The 19666-nt window shown below is 47.0% G+C and overlaps 2 protein-coding genes across 6 annotated transcripts in view; both read left to right on the top strand.

Annotated features, from left to right (window-relative positions):
- Nucleotides 1-16899, top strand: part of SEC24C (SEC24 homolog C, COPII component) — a 25388-nt gene extending 8489 nt beyond the window's left edge. For 2 of the 5 annotated variants that reach the window (XM_081822904.1, XM_081822905.1), the window contains exons 4-24: nt 4908-5083; nt 5293-5664; nt 5973-6109; nt 7329-7397; nt 8705-8816; nt 9246-9373; nt 10538-10676; nt 10890-11005; nt 11150-11274; nt 11424-11615; nt 11825-11918; nt 12130-12246; nt 12833-13003; nt 13515-13611; nt 13714-13859; nt 14090-14228; nt 14377-14495; nt 14588-14767; nt 15011-15202; nt 15438-15527; nt 15668-16899. In XM_081822904.1, the coding sequence (XP_081679030.1) occupies nt 4908-5083; nt 5293-5664; nt 5973-6109; nt 7329-7397; nt 8705-8816; nt 9246-9373; nt 10538-10676; nt 10890-11005; nt 11150-11274; nt 11424-11615; nt 11825-11918; nt 12130-12246; nt 12833-13003; nt 13515-13611; nt 13714-13859; nt 14090-14228; nt 14377-14495; nt 14588-14767; nt 15011-15202; nt 15438-15527; nt 15668-15808 (3052 nt within the window). In that variant the 3' untranslated portion in view covers nt 15809-16899. The remainder of the gene's footprint in view (nt 1-4907; nt 5084-5292; nt 5665-5972; nt 6110-7328; nt 7398-8704; nt 8817-9245; nt 9374-10537; nt 10677-10889; nt 11006-11149; nt 11275-11423; nt 11616-11824; nt 11919-12129; nt 12247-12832; nt 13004-13514; nt 13612-13713; nt 13860-14089; nt 14229-14376; nt 14496-14587; nt 14768-15010; nt 15203-15437; nt 15528-15667) is intronic. The other 3 variants (XM_081822906.1, XM_081822907.1, XM_081822908.1) reach the window with 3 other exon arrangements.
- Nucleotides 16900-17001: 102 nt separating this feature from the next.
- The window catches only part of POFUT4 (protein O-fucosyltransferase 4), an 88641-nt gene continuing 85976 nt past the window's right edge, over nt 17002-19666 (top strand). The window contains exons 1-2 of the mRNA XM_081823093.1: nt 17002-17819; nt 17944-18569. Of these exons, the coding sequence (XP_081679219.1) occupies nt 17112-17819; nt 17944-18569 (1334 nt within the window). The 5' untranslated portion in view covers nt 17002-17111. The remainder of the gene's footprint in view (nt 17820-17943; nt 18570-19666) is intronic.

The raw sequence follows: 19666 nt of genomic DNA, 5'->3' as shown, positions 1-19666 counted from the left end.
AGGGGGGAGGGTCAGAGGGAGAAGCAGACTCCCCGCTGAGCAGGGAGCCCGATGCGGGACTCGATCCCGGGACTCCAGGATCATGACCTGAGCCGAAGGCAGTCGCTTAACCAACTGAGCCACCCAGGCGCCCCTAAATAAGTAAAATCTTAAAAAAAAAAAAAAAAAGAGAGAGAATTGAGAACTGAGCCTTGGAGCTTACCAGCATTTTAAAAGGAGATCCGAGGAGGGGCCATCAAAAAACATTGAGAAAGAGCAGTAGTGAGATTGGAGATTAGCCAGGAGAGTGTGGCATCCTGAAACTAGGTGAAGAAAGTATTTCAGGAAGGCAAGAGAGTAGTAATCACCTGTGTTATTTGCTGCTGAAAGGTAAGATGAGGACTGAGAATTGGTCATTGTGTTGGGTGAGGTTCGGCATCATTAACAAATGTGGTTTCAGTGAGATATGAAGACAGCCATCTAGTTGGAGTGAGTCAAACAGTTTCAATTGGGTAGTAGATTAATATAACCTGAAAACCCTTCTGCTACAAATATCTAGAAAGGAGAGGGGAAATAGAAGCAAAAAATGTTTTTCAAGCACATAATCAAGCTTAAAAAGAAAGAAAGTGAAATCCTCAAGTGCCAGAGACCAAGTGGGAACTGAAAATCAGAGTGGTAAGTAGACACCATGGCTGCCTTTGGAGAGGGTGGGAATGATCGTTTTGAGAACTTGGGGACTTCAGTTTAAGGAGGTACTGGGGATGGGGGGGATGAGTCTTTGGGCTTTTCTGAGCTGAGGTTTGGTCTGGAGACCTTATTTATGAAGTCTGGACCTGGGCTGCACCTTCAGTGAACAGGTAGACTAGGAAAAAAATATGCACACTGGCACTGGGGGATATTAAGGAATCTTAATTCTTGTGGGTTGACTGTGGGTAAGTGGTGGGAAAAATGTCTTAGGACTGCAAATGGACACAAGGGATCTTGGGGAATGAAAATGTGCTAAAATTAGATTCTGGTGATGGTTGCAGAACTCTATAAATTTACTAAAAATCATTGAATTGTACACATAAAAGGAATGGATCTAACGGTATGGAAATTGTATTTCAAAGCTTTTTAAAAAAATGTCATCTTGGGTGAAAATACCGTTGGAGTATCTTACAGAAGCAAATGTGAAACAACCACACTCCGTCAACTCAGGCTATAAAGGATTCTCAGAGAGAAAAAAAAAACTGATTAGACTAACTAGAGACTATTAGAGGAGAGCAGATCGTGGACTAGTACCTGAAAGCATTAAGGGAATACAATTGTCAATGTAGAATTATGTACCTAGCTGAGAGAAAGCACAAATAAAGACATTTACAGACAGACTCAGAGTTTACCATGTATGTATAGACCTTGGTTGAGAAAATTATTAAGGGATAGACTAAAGAAAAAAAGGAAAATAAACCCAGAAAGAAGGATCTTTAAAAAGAAAGGGAAATAGGAACTAAAGATGTATTGGTAGAGCATAGACCATTCTTTTGTAATGTTTAGCTAAAGGAGGAGCAAAAGCTTGAGGGTGGTATGAGGTTTTAGGGCAGTTTTATTTGGCTGGATTTTTATTTATTTTTTTTAAAGATTTTATTTATTTATTTGAGAGAGCATGTGAGAGAGAGAGCACAAGCAGGGGGGAGGGTTAGAGGGAGAAGCAGACTCCTTGCTGAGCAGGGAGCCCAATGCGGGACTCAAACCCAGGACCATGGGATCATGACCTGAGCTGAAGGCAGACGCTTCACCGATTGGGCCACCCAGATTCCCAGGCTGGATTTTTAGAAACAACTTAAATGAGATATAACTCACATCCCATTCAGTTCGCCCATTTAAAGTGTACAATTCAATGGTTTTTAGTATATTCACAGATATGTGCAACCATCACCACAGTTTGAGAACATTTTCATCACCTCAAGAAGAAACACCATATCCTTTAGCTCAGTAGCTACTATTATTTAGCTAGTCCTTCAATCCCCCTCAGCCCTAAGCAACCACTATAGTAGTTTCCCTTTCCGCAATCCGTAAGCAGATGATCCTCTTTCTGATGTACTATCAGAGGGTCAGTAGTAACTTCCTCACAAAGCCTTCATCATTCACTCCCTTTGTCTCATCACGTAGGCATTTTATCATCTCATTATCAGGAGAAGAAGGGTGAGTATAGTACAATAAAATAGAACATATTAAAAAGCTATTCAACTTCATAAATAATGAGAAAAGTACAAGTCAAAAAGCATAACAAGGGGCGCCTGGGTGGCTCAATTGTTAAGCGTCTGCCTTCGGCTCAGGTCATGGTCCCAGGGTCCTGGGATCGAGCCCCACATCGGGCTCCCTGCTCGGCAGGAAACCTGCTTCTCCCTCTCCCACTCCCCCTGCTTGTGTTTCTGCTCTCGCTATCACTCTCTCTCTCTCTCTGTCAAATAAATAAATAAAATCTTAAAAAAAAAATAACAAGATTCTACTATGTATCCATCAAAGTGGCAAAATTAAAAAGTCTGATAGTCCCAAGTATTGCTGAGGAAAAGGAGTAGTAGGAACTCTTATCCGCTGGTGGTCAGATGCAAATTAGAACAACTACTTCAGGGAAATAATTTGGAATTACTTGTTAAAATCAAAGCTATACATACCTTCTGATCTGGCAATTCACTCATAGATATATGCCTTAGAAAGATTCATGTATATATAAACAAGTATATGAGTGTTCATAGCAACGTCGTCTATAATATTAAAAAATTAGAAAAACTTAAATATCCATCTACATTAAAATACTTAAGTAAATTATAACATTTATTTAGTGGAATAACATTTAGTGATGAAAGGCAATGCAAGTATAGATGAATTTCATAATTGTGGTTGAACAAAAGAAGCCAAACCCAAGGAGTATGTATGATGTGATTCTATTTACAAAAGTTTAAAAAAGTCACAGAACTGAACTATGGTTTGTTGTTGTTGTTGTTTTAGAGAGGGAGGAGGGAGGGACAGAGGGAGAGAGAGAATCTCTCTGCCCTGAGCAGGGCCTGACCCTGGGGCTCCATCTCAAAACCCTAAGATCAAGACCTGAGCAGAAATCAAGAGTCAGACGCTTAACCAACTGAGCCACCCAGGCGCCCCTGAACTATGTTGTTTTAAAGACAAGGAAATGATTATTAGGACGTTAAGAAAGTAGTTACCTCTGGGAGAAGAAAGAGGGCTGTGATGGAGGAGAGGCACACGAGGCCTTTGGGTGCTAGTGTGTTCTATTTCTTGACTTGGTTTTTAGTTACATTGGTGTTTGTATAATTATTGAATACATATCTGTTTTATGTATTATTTCTATTTCTACTATATTTTACAATTAAAAAGTAAAGTACCTTGAACTAAGATCAAGTTTGGGCTCTAGTTCTAGCTTGGTTTTCTACTTATACTCTTCATGTCTTACTTTTCTATCTGCTCTGCCCTCATTTTGCTGTGAGGATTAAATTAAAGCACTTAGAGATGCTTTGTAAGCTGTAAGGCTATTTACAGACAATATTACTAGGGCATGTGGTGGAGTAACAGTGGGTAGTTGGTAGTATTATCCATATTAATGGAGTAGTAACCATGGAATATAATTATTCTGACAAGGGTTTGTGAGCATTGGCCATGGAGCTAACAGTATGTTAGGTGGTGTGGAAAACAAAAAATGCAAAGCCCAACAAAGAGCTTAGGGAGGTGTAAGGTTCACTAGCATAACACTCAGAAAATAGTAGTTGAATGAATGAATGAGTGAAAAGTGTTAAACTGCAACACTGATAGGAACTAACCAAATATAATAAAGTACAAGTTATTTAGTAGAGACAAAATAAGCAGAAAGGATAAATCAGAATTTCAGTGTAACTGACTGTTGTGAAGATTTTGATTCATTCATGAAATCCCATGTGGAGCTTGTTATGTATAATAATCTATGTTGTAGATTTCTACAGTAATATCACCATAGAACACCAGTGCAGTTACTTGCTGATATGTAATGATACTGGAATGATTTTGTATTTATATTTTAATGTGCCATCTAATACCATGGGAATGTCCAGTGTAGCTATCCAAGTAATGAGGCTTTTGCTAGATAAACCCAGCTAGAAGGCTATCTGGTTTATGTCCTATTTCTCTAGTCCCTTTCTGGTAGAGTTGGCATCATCTTTCTGACTAGTACAGAATGTCAAACTCAGCTGACCTACTCTGCTCTTAACACCTTTGCCAGGATAAAGTAGTCAAGTACTTTGGTTTAAAAGTTAAACAATCAAACTACATTTGTTTGATCCCACATTTGTTAAGTGCCTGTTGTGTTAATGCTTCTGCACGCTTTCCCTTTCAACTTCTTCAGGGCTTCTACTTAGAATACTGAGATGTTTTGTTTGTTTGTTTATTGAGGTGGTTTTTCAACAAAGGATTAAGTCAGAGGAGGTGATAATCTAGTACATATTTGAGGGTGCTTGGCATATGTTTGTGGAGTGAACCTAATGGAAAACAAGATTTGCCATGAATAATCATAGTGTAGATCATCAGGAACATAATATATCTACAAGTATACAAAAGTACAAAGCCATAAAAGAGCCCAGGCTGACAGTAAGATGCTATAGAACAGTACAGTTTTTTGGTTTTTTTTTAAAGATTTTATTTATTTATATGACAGAGAGAGACAGGGAGAACAGGAACACAAGCAGGGGGAGTGAGAGAGGGAGAAGCAGGCTTCCCGCTGAGCAGAGAGCCCAATGTGGGGCTTGATCCCAGGACCCTGGGATCATGACCTGAGCTGAAAGCAGACGCTTAACGACTGAGCCACCCAGGCGCCCTAACAGTACAGTTTCTTGTATGATGTGGAGCTCCTGCCAGCTTTGAAGAGTGTCCCAGCCTGCTTGTCACCTCCACCTTCCTTGTCTTCACAGGTTTCCTGGGTCTCAGCCTTTTGGGTCAGTCCCACTGGCCCCTGTGGTCAGCCAGCCAACTGGGCTTCAGCCCTATGGCCCTCCCCCGACAAGTGCACAGGTGACTGCTCAGCTGGCCGGAATGCAGATCAGTGGTGCTGTGGCCCCAGCCCTTACCCCTGTGGGGCTGGGCTATGGTGAGTAGCTATGATCACAGGAATGTTACTATCCCCTTCTTCTTAGAAGCATCAGACTCTGGGGTATACCTGCATCCCTCTTATGTCTTGTGCTTCTGAGTGCCAGCAGATGGGACAATCATTCCTGCCCCTCGTGTGGAAAAGGAGTGATTTATTGAACAAGAAGGCAGAATGACTAGGGATCTGACTCTACCTCTTCTAATTCTCAGGCCCACCAACATCGCTGGCCTCAGCCTCAGGAAGTTTCCCCAACTCTGGTCTGTATGGCTCCTATCCTCAGGGCCAGACTCCCCCCCTTAGCCAGGCCCAGGGTCATCTTGGGACCCAGCCTCCCCAGCGATCAGCCCCACCACAGGCCTCCAGCTTCACATCTCCAGCATCAGGGGGTCCTCGGATGCCTTCGATGACTGGTCCACTCCTGCCTGGACAGGGTTTTGGGGGGCCCTCAGTGAGCCAGCCCAACCATGTGTCCTCACCTCCTCCTCAAGCTCTGCCTCCTGGCACCCAAATGACTGGGCCCCCAGGACCACCACCACCTATGCACTCCTCCCAGCAGCCAGGCTATCAGCTGCAACCAAATGGTGAGTTTTTCCCGAAGTCTGACTAGGAGCCAAAGGCTTCAGCTATTCAGGTGTTTTTGTTTGTTTGTTTGCTTGCTTTTAGTATTGCTTGCTAAGTGATGAACTAGATGGATAACTTTAGGGTATTATTACTAGGATGTAGGGTTTATAAGACATTCTTTTTTCTTTTAGTTCAGATAGTGTGGTCTTTCTCTGAATGGTTATTACCTCGTAATTCTACACTTAACAGGAGTCTAGTCATTTTCCTGGGGCCTTAAGAGATAGGGAGGGGATTTTGAATTTATCAACCTTGTGCCCTTGTCTCTCAGGTTCCTTTGGACCAGCCCGGGGCCCTCAGCCCAATTATGGAAGTCCCTACCCAGGAGCACCCACCTTTGGCAGTCAGCCTGGGCCTCCTCAACCACTGCCTCCTAAGCGCCTGGATCCTGATGCCATCCCAAGCCCTGTAAGTAGATACTTATGTGGTCCTAGGGAAGGAGTTTGTGGCTGCCAGATAAGTGAGTTAACCTAGATGAGATGTTTGCCTAGCATTTTCTGATTATTTTCCCTTTTCATTCATCCTGTAGGTGTAGAACCTAGATGTAACTTTTGATGCTTTGAACTGGAACTTGAGGCCCCAGAAATCTTTTGGGGGCACTTTTACTCCATAGCTGGGCAGGGAAGGAAGGGAAGCCAAGAGTGTTCAGTAGTGTCGGTAGAGCTTGGGGTTGAGTGCTGTGTTCTGTCACTATTGGACATAGCATGGTAACCTCTGCCCTTGGAGTAGGAGCTGGGTCCAGGTCTTGTCCTCTTAGATTTGGTAGGATGGCAGTCTTTTTAATGGGTAGAGCTGGTGGGAATTCTCTGAGGGTAGGTGTTAAGAGAAGGAAAGTCTCACTGGTTTCTCTCTGCCCCTAGTTGGACAGTGTTTTAGGAGGAAACCTCCAGTACTTTGGTTGGCTAGAATCCTGCTGTGTAGATGAGGAAAAGTGATCTACAGTTTTTAGGGGCAATGTGGGGAAGCTGCTTTTCCCAGGAAGAGAGTGAATCTCAGCCTTGGAGCCATCATTAGAACGCTCAGGCCTTCCTTATCCTAGTTGGAATAGAAGTTGGGACTGTACTCCTAAGTGGGGGCTACTTTATAGTTCTGTCTACATTTGCTATGTCAGTTACCTCACCATGCTTAGCCATTGTCATATTCCATTCTGTTCTCTTCCCTCTTCCTTTGGGGAATTACCATGGTGAAGGACCCTGTTAGCTAAGAGGAACCCTAGAGGATTAAGCAGACTCTCCTTCAGGGAAAAGGAGAGTCTGGTCCGATGTGAAGAAAGGCTTCCTTAAGCATAAGCACGGTCCTTAGATGGGAGGTTTGGCCTTTTGGAGGGAACATCCCTCTTCCTCCTCCTTAAGATTTCTCCCATTCAGCCCCTCCCTGTAAAACTCCTGCTTGCTTCCTATTTTCCCCCTTATCTTTCTACGTCATAGTCTGAGCCATTTAAGCCTCTGTGTTGGGCCAGAGAGTCTTGGAATTTCTGACCTAGAGAGGGCCTGATTTCAGCAATATGAGCTGGGCTCCAGCTATTCATGTCTAACTCATCAGGGTCGAGAGAAGTAACATCTGCTTCTTGTTCTTTTGTCTCCCTCCCTGTATTCCCCTGCTGCCTTTATTATTAAAACACTAAAAGCAACTCAATGAGCTGCCTCCTCAGCAGAAAACCAGGCACAGAATAGACCCTGATGCCATTCCTAGTCCAGTAAGTGCAGGGGGTGGTGTGTGTGTGCGTGTCATCCCTGTGTTAATGCCACCCATGCATGCCTGTGACCTCATCTTCACCTCATCCACCATGTTCATCCCTCTCCATCCTCTTCCCTTAGTCCTTCTAGATCCTCGCTTTTACAAACCAGAAGGATGTGCATGTCTCAAGTCACCATGTAATGAAATGACAAGCTGTTAGCAGTGCCTTGAGTATGGGGTGGTAGATCAGGCTCTAAGGGTGGGGTCAGGTGGCATGTTAAGCTTTGGTTTTAGTCCTGCTGGGTCCTCCAGGAGTCTGCATGTGACATTTGATAGAACAGGACAAAGTGGAGTGGTAGGTTCTTCCCCTTTGGGATTGATTTGTCTATAGCTTGTGGAGAAACTTTGGGTAGGTGACTACTAATGTACAAGTTTGGGGTACTGGCATTTCTCACAGGGGAAGAGACTGCTGCTTTGGGAAAGTGTGAGCCACTCTTTCATCGGGAGAGTCTGTTTGACTCTGATATATTTTAAGCTTCAACTCTTTCTGCTATGGGATATGGAGTCTTATTCTCCCTTTACGTTTTCTGGTTTTACCAAACCATCTTAAAGTAACTGACCAAATGTCATCAGCCTACACAAAGATCTGATTACCAACTTTGCAAATTTTTTTTTTCCGCCTTTGCTGGGTCTGTCAGAATTGTGGGGGATTGAGGATTGGGCTTGTAAGGATCGGGTACTTAATCCTCTTCTCCCATATTGACACACTGATGCTTACCTGAAAATAAGGTAGCATCTGCTTCCTCACCTTACCTGGTCATTTCTGTTTAATCCTCTCCTCACCCTGTCCCTTCTACTTTCATTGAGTGTAGAGTCATTCCAGGTAGATTCATTTTTACATGGTTACTGTTGTCTGTTTACCTGCTCTCACTCAGAATGTGTCTTGGTGAGAGGACGGGGAGGGGAGGCTTGCTGGGGGAGGGAAGCGGAATCTGATCATGTTGGAAGGTTTGTGATGAGACCTGGAGCTTTCCTGGAGTGGGGGGAATAAGGGGTGGTCACCACAGATTGGGGGTCAGGGCAGTTCATAAAGAAGCCCATTCTCAGTGTTGCCTGTCCAGAGTTTTGCTGCTGACTATAGAGTGGAAGATTGGCATTGTAGCATCTTATGTGATCTCCAGAAGGAGGGCAGACCTGGTGCATGAGGTATTCTTGGCAAATTACTAGTTTCCATGCTGTAGCTCTAGCCTTTCTTTCTCCAGGCTCTCTAGGACTTGGTACTTCCCTTTCTTCTGTCACCTCACTCATTTCACTTCTTCTCTACAGATTCAGGTTATTGAGGATGACAGGAACAACCGGGGTTCAGAGCCATTTGTTACTGGAGTACGGGGACAGGTGCCACCCTTAGTCACCACCAACTTCCTGGTGAAAGACCAAGGTAAGAAGAGTATTAATTCCTCCTTGGAGGGCTTTTTGTCCTTATGGATAAGCTTTTGTCAGTTTTTTTTTTTTTTAAGATTTATTTTATTTATTTGACAGAGAGAAGTGGGGGGAGTGCGCACAGGGGGAGGGGCAGAGGGAGAGGGAGAGAATCTCAAGCAGACTTCGCCCAACATGGAGCCCAACGTGGGGCTTGACTGTGAGATCATGACCTGCGCTGAAATCAAGAGTTGGATGCTTAACCAACTGAGCCACCCAGGCACCCTACTTTTGTCAGTCTTTAATTAGAGACCAGTCCCTCCTTGGTCTCTAGGGGAAAAGCCGCCATCAGCTCTAGCATTTGTTGGGGTGGTGGGGTGGATCAGCAATGGAGAGCTGGTGTCTGGAGGGATTCTTTGATCTGACTCCGGTTTTCTACCTCCTCTAGGGAATGCAAGTCCCCGATACATCCGATGCACATCCTATAATATCCCTTGCACATCTGACATGGCTAAGCAGGCTCAGGTGCCCCTGGCAGCTGTCATCAAACCACTGGCAAGGCTGCCTCCAGAGGAGGTAAGTCAGGAAGGGACTAGAGTATAATGAAAGGGAGGAAGAGAGAGGGAGTAAGACTTCTTCCTAGAAATGATTCTGGCAGTCATAATGGAAGAAGTCTTGGTTGGGCGGGAAGGGAGAGTATCTTCAATAGCTTTCTACCCCAGGGCCCATGCCTGATGGGCATGGTTGGGATGAAGGGAAAAGCCCAAGAAATTGTTGGATGGGAGCAGGGTCCATATGGGAAACAAACTATGAAAAGAGGTAGGGCCAACTTATAGGGGAGGAGACGGCCGGATGCAGAAGCCTCTCGTAGCATGGTCATCTCCAGATGATTACAGATACATTATCCTGTTTTTCTTCTGTACTGTCTATCATCCCAGGTAAGTTAGGGAATGTTAGGACAGCATATAAGAAAAAAAGGTAGATTAGGGTCCAATAGTCCATCTCTTACCTGACTTGGGCCCTGATTTATCACCTCAATACCTGAAATCAGCATGCAAAGAGAGAGCGAGCTTGTCAGCTGCTCTTCCAGGCTTTGGCACGTTTATGCCTAGCTTACTGAATTTAGGGTGGATTTCTCTATAACTGGAAGCTCAAGACTCAGTTTACATCCTGCCTCTCTCTGTCTTGCTCTGTGTTTTTTTCTCTCTGGGTCTCAGCGGGGATGGTTAGACACTTGGCTTCTGATCTCTTATATGTAGGATGACATCTGCTTGGGACATTGGTAGGTGTCACAGAAACCCAGGGATGGGGGAGGATCAGTGTTATAGATACTTGGCTGGGGAAGGAAGCAGAGTTAAGATCCCTAGGGTAAGATAAGAATGAAGAGGATTGAAGATAGGGCCAGGAATGAGAATCCTAGGTAATCTTTGGCTTTCTCCTTTTATGTCTATGGCAGCCCCTGATTTGGTAGGGCCACTTACACCGTTCTTTTCTTTCAAAAAAGTGGAATTCTGGAGACAAGGAGTAAGGAGAGGGAACTATAGAATTTGGACTCTTAGGGACATTCCTGTGACCAGTACCCTCATCATTTATCTTCATTCCCCTTCACTGTCCTACCCCCTCTGGCAAAATATCTTAGCCATGCCCTCCTCCCTCCAGGTTGTTGCTCTTCACCTATTGCCACATGTCTCAACCCACTGTAGCTTTCCTTTGTCTGAGCCCCTCCCCTTTGCTCCTTAGGCTTCACCGTATGTTGTGGACCATGGGGAATCTGGCCCTTTGCGCTGCAATCGCTGCAAAGCATATATGTGTCCCTTCATGCAGTTCGTTGAGGGAGGGAGGCGCTTCCAGTGCTGCTTTTGCAGTTGTATCAATGATGGTATGTTCACTGTGGCTGGGATTGGGGGGATGTTCTTCTGTATTGCATCTTCATTGTTCTCTTTCTAGTGAGATAGGTGAGGTTCCCTTATTCAGGAACTGGGGAAGTAGGGCACAGATGGGGATGTGGGGCAGTAGAGTGAGCTCAGCCAGAGCCAGACTTACTAAGATTGAGAGTGGATGTTCGAGTAATACTCTGTCATGCTCCCCACAGTTCCCCCCCAGTATTTTCAACATCTGGATCATACTGGCAAACGTGTGGATGCCTATGACCGTCCGGAGTTATCCCTGGGCTCGTATGAATTCTTGGCCACTGTAGATTACTGCAAGGTAAGGGAAAGTAGCATGGGGAGGAGTGGTGGGTATCTTTTCATTGTCTCCTCTTTCACTGTCCCCTTTGATGTTGACTTCTCTCTAGTCATTTAGCCTGCTTACCAATACCCCTCTCTCCCCCAACGTTTCCTTCCTTTGCAGAACAATAAGTTCCCCAGCCCTCCTGCCTTCATCTTCATGATTGATGTCTCCTACAATGCCATCAGGAGTGGTCTTGTTAGGCTCCTCTGTGAGGAGCTCAAGTCACTGTTAGACTTTCTACCTAGGTGAGACCTACGGAGACAAGGTGCTTCCCTTGGATAATCGCTGGGGTGGGGGTGGTTCTGGGTTGTTGACTCAATAGGTAGAGCTTGAGGTCATGAAGCTGGCTGGTGGAGAAGGGGGCAAGTATGGGTAATGATGTTACCTTCTACAGGGAGGGCGGAGCAGAAGAGTCAGCAATCCGAGTTGGCTTTGTCACCTATAATAAGGTGCTCCACTTCTACAATGTGAAGAGCTCCTTGGCCCAGCCACAGATGTTGGTTGTATCTGATGTGGCTGACATGTTCGTGCCACTGCTGGATGGCTTCCTTGTCAATGTCAGTGAGTCTCGGGCAGTCATCACCAGGTAAGAGCCAGATTGTAGAGGTAAAGTGGGAGTGGGGCAGAAACCATCACAGAAAGCCAGACAGTTGAGCAGAGGGGTCAGCAGATGGACAGGGACTGTGCCTCAGGAGTTTTCAATCTAGGGGGCCACATGATTCTTCGGAGAATTAAGGCCTGAGGAATCGAGTCTGGATAGCAGTTTTGATTGCTTCCCATCACCTATCTCTTCAGCTTATTGGATCAGATTCCTGAAATGTTTGCAGACACGAGGGAGACAGAGACAGTATTTGCCCCAGTTATCCAGGCTGGGATGGAGGCTCTAAAGGTACGGCTAGAACCCTGACAACTTCCTCTGCCTCGCTTTCCTCTGACCGTCTTGTACCCTGGGATAGAACTCCTGTTTCTTTAGTGATTGAAGACTGTCCAGTGAGTCAGCATATCTGACATAACTGGCACTGAATAAATGACGAGGGAAGGGATGAATGAATAATAGCTGAATAAAGGAAAGAATGAACAAGTAGTCCTCTCTTTCCTAGGCTGCTGAGTGTGCAGGGAAGCTGTTTCTGTTCCATACCTCCCTGCCCATTGCAGAGGCCCCAGGGAAACTGAAGAACAGAGACGACAGGAAGTTGATCAACACAGACAAGGAGAAGGTGTGGGTTTGGGAGATGGGGGGAGGACTTTCCATGACAGAGGAAGGTGCTCATTCTTGCAATGCAATGCAATACTCTTAACTTGCTTGAAGAGGTACTGGAACTAGACACTCTGCTCTTTCACATGTCAAGTCCATGACTGCCAACTTTCTTCAGTGCTCCCACACATCTCTACCCCATTTCATCCCAAAGCCCGGGACAGATTCTTTTTTTTTTAGAGAATGTTCTACTACTGTTGGAAATACCTATGAAGTAGATCTGAAGTCTTACATATATTTGAATATCCCATATTAAATATATAGTTCTCGGGGTGCCTGGGTGGCTCAGTTGGTTAAGCGACTGCCTTCGGCTCAGGTCATGATCCTGGAGTCCCAGGATCAAGTCCCACATCGGGCTTCCTGCTCGGCAGGAAATCTGCTTCTCCCTCTGACCCTCTCCCCTCTCATGCTCTCTCTCACTCTCTCTCTCTCAAATGGATAAATAAAATCTTAAAAAAAAAAAAAAAATATATATATATATATATATATATAGTTCTCAAGTAGGGTGGAGCTGAGATATTTGAATGTTTTATTCTGTTCCTCCCCAGACTCTGTTCCAGCCTCAGACAGGTGCCTATCAGACCCTGGCCAAAGAGTGTGTGGCCCAAGGCTGCTGTGTAGATCTCTTCCTCTTCCCTAACCAGTATGTGGATGTGGCCACGCTCTCTGTTGTACCCCAGCTCACTGGTGGCTCTGTCTACAAATATGCTTGCTTTCAGGTAGGGCATGGGACTCTGGGTGGCAGGTGGAAGCAGGACTAGAATGTCTGCCTACATGCAGAGCAGCTCTTTAGCTGCTGACTCATTAATAGGAATCCTGGTGGGGGAGAAAACCCTATAATATAAAGAAGAGAGCCATAAGTGTAGTGGTTAGGAGCATGGGGCTTGTAATCAGTTTTGGGTTGTTATTCTGGCCCTCCCAGAATACTAGCAGTATGACCTAGGAGAAATTAATTATTGCTTCTTTGTTTCTTCATCTGTAAAATGGGAATTTAATATTTCTTAAGTAAGATTTGTCATCAGGATCAAGTTGTTATATGTAAAGTACTTAATGTGGTACTTGGCACATAGTAAATGCTTAAAAACTATCATTGTCATTATCATCATTATTATCATCTTCACTGTTATTGTTATTATGATTCAGCAGCTTGTAGAATGGAGGGGATGCAGGGAGATAGTCTCCAGGTTGTTATGTAGTCAGTGATGTGACTCTGGGCCTGGGGGGCTGCAGGTGGAGAATGACCAGGAACGGTTCCTGAGTGACCTGCGTCGGGATGTCCAGAAGGTTGTTGGCTTTGATGCTGTGATGCGTGTTCGGACAAGCACTGGTCAGTCCTGGTTGGAGAGGAGCAGGTTGGGGACTAAACCCGGGAGGGAGGCAAGTGGCACCTATAATATCTGTAGCCCTGACCTTATCTATGTGGCCTCAGGTATCCGTGCTGTAGATTTCTTTGGGGCTTTCTACATGAGCAACACAACAGATGTGGAGCTGGCTGGGCTGGATGGGGACAAGACAGTGACTGTGGAGTTCAAGCATGACGATCGGCTCAATGAAGAGAGTGGAGCCCTCCTGCAGGTAGCAGGCAGGAGGCAGGGGCTGGGGAGGAAGTGTCAAATATCATTGTACTGGATATAAATAGGCTGCAGGGAAGAGGGAGGGTAGGAGGTGGGTGGAGAGGACTGGAAGAGGCCAGGGAAGGGATGGCTCCTGTCTTTCTTCTAGCTTAATAATACAGCAAAGGAGCAGTTTTTCAGAGGGCTTTGGTGAGGGAGGGGTATGAGTTCTCCCTTTCTCCTTTCCCCTAGTGTGCCCTGCTCTACACCAGCTGTGCAGGGCAGCGACGGCTCCGTATCCACAATCTGGCCCTGAACTGCTGCACCCAGCTGGCTGATCTGTATCGAAACTGTGAGACTGACACGCTCATCAACTACATGGCCAAGTTTGGTGAGGGTAGACGCAGGGAGGGCAAAGTGGGATTGGGGCTGAAAGGTGGTTGTCAGTGATTCCGCATTCCCAGGTAGGTGTGGTGGCAGCAAAGCAGGTGCAATGGGGTGGCCAGCCAGTGACTGTGCTATCTCCCTTTCCCATCCAGCATACCGGGGGGTGCTTAATAGCCCCGTGAAGACTGTCCGTGATACTCTCATCACTCAGTGTGCCCAGATCCTGGCCTGTTACAGAAAGAACTGTGCCAGCCCCTCCTCTGCAGGACAGGTGGGCAAACACTGGAGGGATTGTTGGGACACATGTTCGCATTTGGGAGAGATTGCCCATGATCATTCACTTTATTTTGGTAACCCCTGCAGTTGATCCTTCCTGAGTGCATGAAGCTACTCCCAGTTTACCTGAACTGTGTGTTGAAGAGTGACGTCCTGCAGCCTGGAGCTGAGGTTACTACTGATGACCGTGCCTATGTCCGACAGCTGGTTACTTCCATGGATGTGGCTGAGACCAATGTCTTCTTTTATCCTCGGCTTCTACCATTGGTGCGACTGAGGGCTGGATGAGACATTGTGTGCTGAGAAAAGGGTATCATAGGAGGAAGGGAAGGGTTAATATTATCTGTGTCTGACACTAGTGAATTTGTTTTTAACCTGCATTATCTGATGTAATTTTCACACTGAAAAAGTTACTGAGGGATTGAGCTCTCTGAAATTTCGTTGGGGTGGGGGTGCAAATGTGTCTTACAGTCTTTGGTAAATAACCTTTGCCCCCTTCCTTTTGTCTAGACAAAGTCTCCCATTGAGAGTGCCACTGAACCACCAGCAGTTCGAGCATCTGAAGAACGTCTAAGCAATGGGGATATATATTTGCTGGAGAATGGGCTCAACCTTTTCCTGTGGGTGGGAGCAAGTGTCCAACAGGGTGTTGTCCAGAGCCTCTTCAGTGTCTCCTCCTTCAGTCAGATCACCAGTGGCTTGGTGAGGGCAGGGAGTCAAGGGGAATTTGGGTGTGGAAATGCATTTTGTGATATGAGTGGGAACCAGTAAAGTTTGTGTGCTAGTCCCCTTTAATAGCAGGGAACATTTGGAGAGGAGGGAGGGTGCTGTCATTATTCCCAGGCTTATTTCAGATTATGAATAAATCTGTGCTGGCGCATTTTTTTACTGGACTCAGAGTATCTTACCATAAGGATAAATGAATTTTGTGTTGCAGAGTGTTCTGCCAGTTCTGGATAATCCGCTGTCCAAGAAGGTGCGAGGCCTCATTGATAGCTTGAGGGCACAGAGATCACGGTACATGAAGGTAACACTGATCTAAACTCTGGATTTCTTACCTTGTCCTCTCCTGGAAAGGGGGGTGAGAATAAGTGATTGGATAATGGGATTTTAGGGCATGTTTAATTCCTTTTGGCCCAGCCTCATGACCCTATTTTCTGGCCATAGCTTATCGTGGTGAAACAGGAGGACAAGCTGGAGATGCTGTTCAAACACTTCCTGGTGGAAGACAAGAGCTTGAGCGGGGGAGCATCCTATGTGGACTTTCTGTGTCATATGCACAAGGAAATCCGGCAGCTACTGAGCTAGAGCAAGTGGGTAAATGGCATAGGGTGCCAGGCCAGCTTCCAGAAAGTACCCCAGGATGGCAGAGAAATTGGAACAGTTCCATATCTAAGTCATGTTAGCTGACCTCAGTCTCTTTGGGGGGAGGGGGAGGTATAAGGAGACACCTTTCTGGGATCAAGTATCCTACCACTCTGTCATGTCCTGCTGCTGAAAGGTGCCCCTATCCCCTCACATTACCCTCCTTTTCCTGCTAATCCTGTCGTAATGAATGTAGTTTCTCAGTTCACTGTATATGATTCGGTGTTGGGGGATTTGAAGGCACCCAGACTCTGGCAATATTATGTGTCCCCTTGGACCAGCCTCCAAGAAGAGAGGGGCAGGCAGGAAGGAATGGGAATCCCAGGGTTACCATGGGGGGGAGGGGCTAATTCAGCTCAGTGTCATCAACAACTTCCTATATTAGGGATAAAACATACAGGTGCACAAGAGCTGGGGTATAGACCATAGATGGTGGAGAGAGAAGTGGTTAGTCAGTCCTTCTTGGGCCTGGAAGTCAGCAACCAAGTCAAAGTTAGGGAGAGTGGTTGATTAGCTTTTCTCTCTCTCCTGCAATGATCAGTGATCACTCAATGGATAGAGGCACATTATCAGAGATGAATGAGCCTGGGAAATGAGTTGCAAAGAATATCAAGACCTGGGAGAGGTACCAGCCTCTTTTCCAGCTGGAGAGGCTCCAACACTGGATGGTTCTGTAGGGAGCCTGATCATCAACTTGCAATACCTCACAGAGCCAGCCCCTATCCCACTCTGAGCTCCCACTGGAAACACTGCTTCTCCAAGGTGGGAGTTGTTGGGGAGAGAGGCAGAGGCGGCTGGAGCTCTGTTCTCTCCTGCTGGGACACCACTCGAGCTTTGGTATTGACAGAGTGGCTGACAGTTATCTTCCAACCTGAACTGGCTGGGGCAGGACAAGGGCTAGGCTTGATGGTGGCCAGGCTTGTCTGCTCCCAGCCTGGGATTCCCCTGCTCTGGACCTCTCATTTATCTTCATTGGTTTATTTTTCAATGCATCTTTAATTTGTAAAGAAATAAAATAAATTAAGATGTAACAATTAGCCTCATTTTTACGTGATTTACCGTTGTCCCCTGCATTCATTCCTGCTAGGCCTAGCACTTCCCAGGAAGTGGCCGGCTGAGCAGAACTGCGCATGCGTCACGCGCACCGCGGGCGTAAGACCTCGTCCGTCCCGACTCACCGCAGGGCGGGGTCTGGTGCTGCCGGGAGGAGTTGGGGGCGGGGGAAAGGAGGCAGCTGCCAGTGGACATGGCGGCGGGCCGCAGCAGGGCTGTGTTTGCCGTCTTTGGCGTGCTTAGTGTTTGTGCGGTCAGCGGCTCTGGGCCCGTGGCTGCGGGGGAGACGGGCGGGGAGGCGGAGTGGACGGAGCCTTGGGATGGTGCGGTTTTCCGGCCGCCCTCAGCGCTGGGCGCGGTGGGGGTGGCGCGCAGTCCGGGGACCCCCCGGCCAGGGAGGGAGGAGGCGGGGGACTTGCCCGTGCTGCTGTGGTGGAGCCCAGGGCTATTTCCCCACTTCCCTGGCGACTCGGAGCGCATCGAGTGTGCGCGCGGTGCGTGCGTGGCGTCCCGGGACCGACGGGTGCGGGGGCACTCGCGGACGCGCGCGCTGCTCTTCTATGGCACTGACTTTCGCGCGTCGGAGGCGCCGCTGCCGCGCCTGGCACATCAGAGCTGGGCGCTCCTGCACGAGGAGTCGCCCCTCAACAACTTCGTGCTGAGCCACGGTCCGGGCATCCGCCTCTTCAATCTCACTGCCACCTTCAGCCGCCATTCTGACTACCCGCTGCCGCTGCAGTGGCTGCCCGGGACCGCCTACCTGCGCCGCGCCGCGCCTCCGCTACAGGAGCGCGCGGAGTGGCGCCGTCGCGGCTACGCGCCGCTGCTCTATCTGCAGTCCCACTGCGACGTGCCTGCGGACCGGGACCGCTACGTGCGCGAGCTGATGCGTTTCATCCCGGTGGGTGGGGCCGGGCCGGGGCTGGGGTGGGGGGGCGAGGGGGCGCGTGCGGCTGAGGCCAGGACTTCTGGCGTCCAGGCCGACATGCAGCACCCACTTGACGGCCGTACTCTACCCCGCTCAGGTGGACTCCTATGGGAAATGCCTGCAAAATCGGGAGCTGCCCACTCCGCGGTTACAGGACACAGCCACAGCTACCACCGAGGATCCAGAGCTCTTGGCCTTCTTGTCTCGCTATAAGTTCCACTTGGCCCTCGAAAATGCCATCTGTGATGACTACATGACAGAAAAACTGTGGCGCCCCATGCATCTCGGGGCTGTGCCTGTGTATCGCGGCTCTCCCTCTGTGAGGGACTGGATGCCCAACAATCACTCCATCATCCTCATTGATGACTTTGAGTCACCTCAGAAGTTGGCAGAATTTATTGACTTTCTGGACAAGAATGATGAGGAATACATGAAATACTTGGCATATAAGCAACCTGGGGGCATCACCAACCAGTTCCTTCTGGATAGTCTGAAGCATCGGGAATGGGGAGTGAATGATCCTTTGCTGCCTAACTACCTCAATGGTTTTGAGTGTTTCGTCTGTGACCATGAACTGGCTCGGCTGGAGGCCGAGAAAGCCCACGCAGCCTCTCCTGGGGACATCCCTGGCCCTGAACCTCACATTGCCCAGCCCTCACACATGGACTGCCCGGTGCCCACACCTGGCTTTGGCAGTGTGGAAGAGATTCCTGAGAATGACAGGTAAGGATAGCCGGGGTCCCTGTGGCCATCAAATCAAATGATTGACTTGCTTGCTGTGGGCAGTGAACTAGTACTAGGTGCTGAGGGGATTGTGTATGAGGAAATGATGACATGGGCTTACCCTGCCTTTAAGGTGTCAAGAGTCTAGTTGGGGAGATAAGACAAACTGAAAAAGCTCAGGAAAAGATGCAAAATATAATTCAAGGCAACAACATGAAGATCAGCTTATGTGAGCAGTGTTTGCAATAGTGATTCAGAAAAGGCTTTAACCAGAGCAGAGAGGGGCCTGTTCAGAGGAAGTGATGAGAGACAAAGTTGGGCAGATAAACTGGGGTCAGGCTATACATAGCCTGAATACCAGGCTCAGGAGTTGGACTCTCCTGAAAATCAACTCAGGTGTTTTATTTAGCACCTTCTAAAGGGTGGGGTGGAGAAGAGCAATACAAAGATGGATATTTTGAGAGAGGTTTGTCTGCAGTAGGGTTTACATCTGTTAACCTGGCATAATTATTAATAGTACCTCCTTTCACTCTCAAAAGTACCCTGGTTTGGATGATAAATTATATACGTTCGCTTTAAACAAGATAGGACTGCTTTCAATAGATAATAATGAACAATGGTGGGCAGTGTGAATTGGAAGAGAAGTGAGGAAGCTACTGCAGTAAGTGGCAAAAGGTGGTGCACTGGGAAACAAGGTCAGCATGGGAGGTGAGAAAATGTTGAAGACACTTGGAGCAAACCACATCTTTTCAGGGAGAGGTGATAAAAAGATTATTAAGCTTAAGAAAGCAAAGACTGCTAGAATGGCCTGCAGAGACCGACTTGCACAGTGGATGGCAGCAGAGGGCTGTTTATATACACTGCTGACACAGTTTGGTTCTGGGAATGGAGTCCTCCATCAAGTAATTTGTATCTAGTTTATGCTGAACATGGTATTATGATTTAGTAGAAGAAAAGTGTAAAACATTAAAAAAAGAATATATGTTTTATCTAGACATTGGACAGCACTGCACCTTCATTTTGATTATTGAAATAGAGGTGCAACTTACAAGGTAACCATCTGAAGAGGCTCCCTGGCTTTTCTTTTTTTTTTTTTT

Source organism: Leptonychotes weddellii, chromosome 6 (genome assembly GCF_054177405.1).
Source record: "Leptonychotes weddellii isolate Sample4059 chromosome 6, ASM5417740v2, whole genome shotgun sequence".
Taxonomy (NCBI): Eukaryota; Metazoa; Chordata; class Mammalia; order Carnivora; family Phocidae; genus Leptonychotes; species Leptonychotes weddellii.
This window is presented reverse-complemented; position numbering and strand designations above follow the sequence as displayed.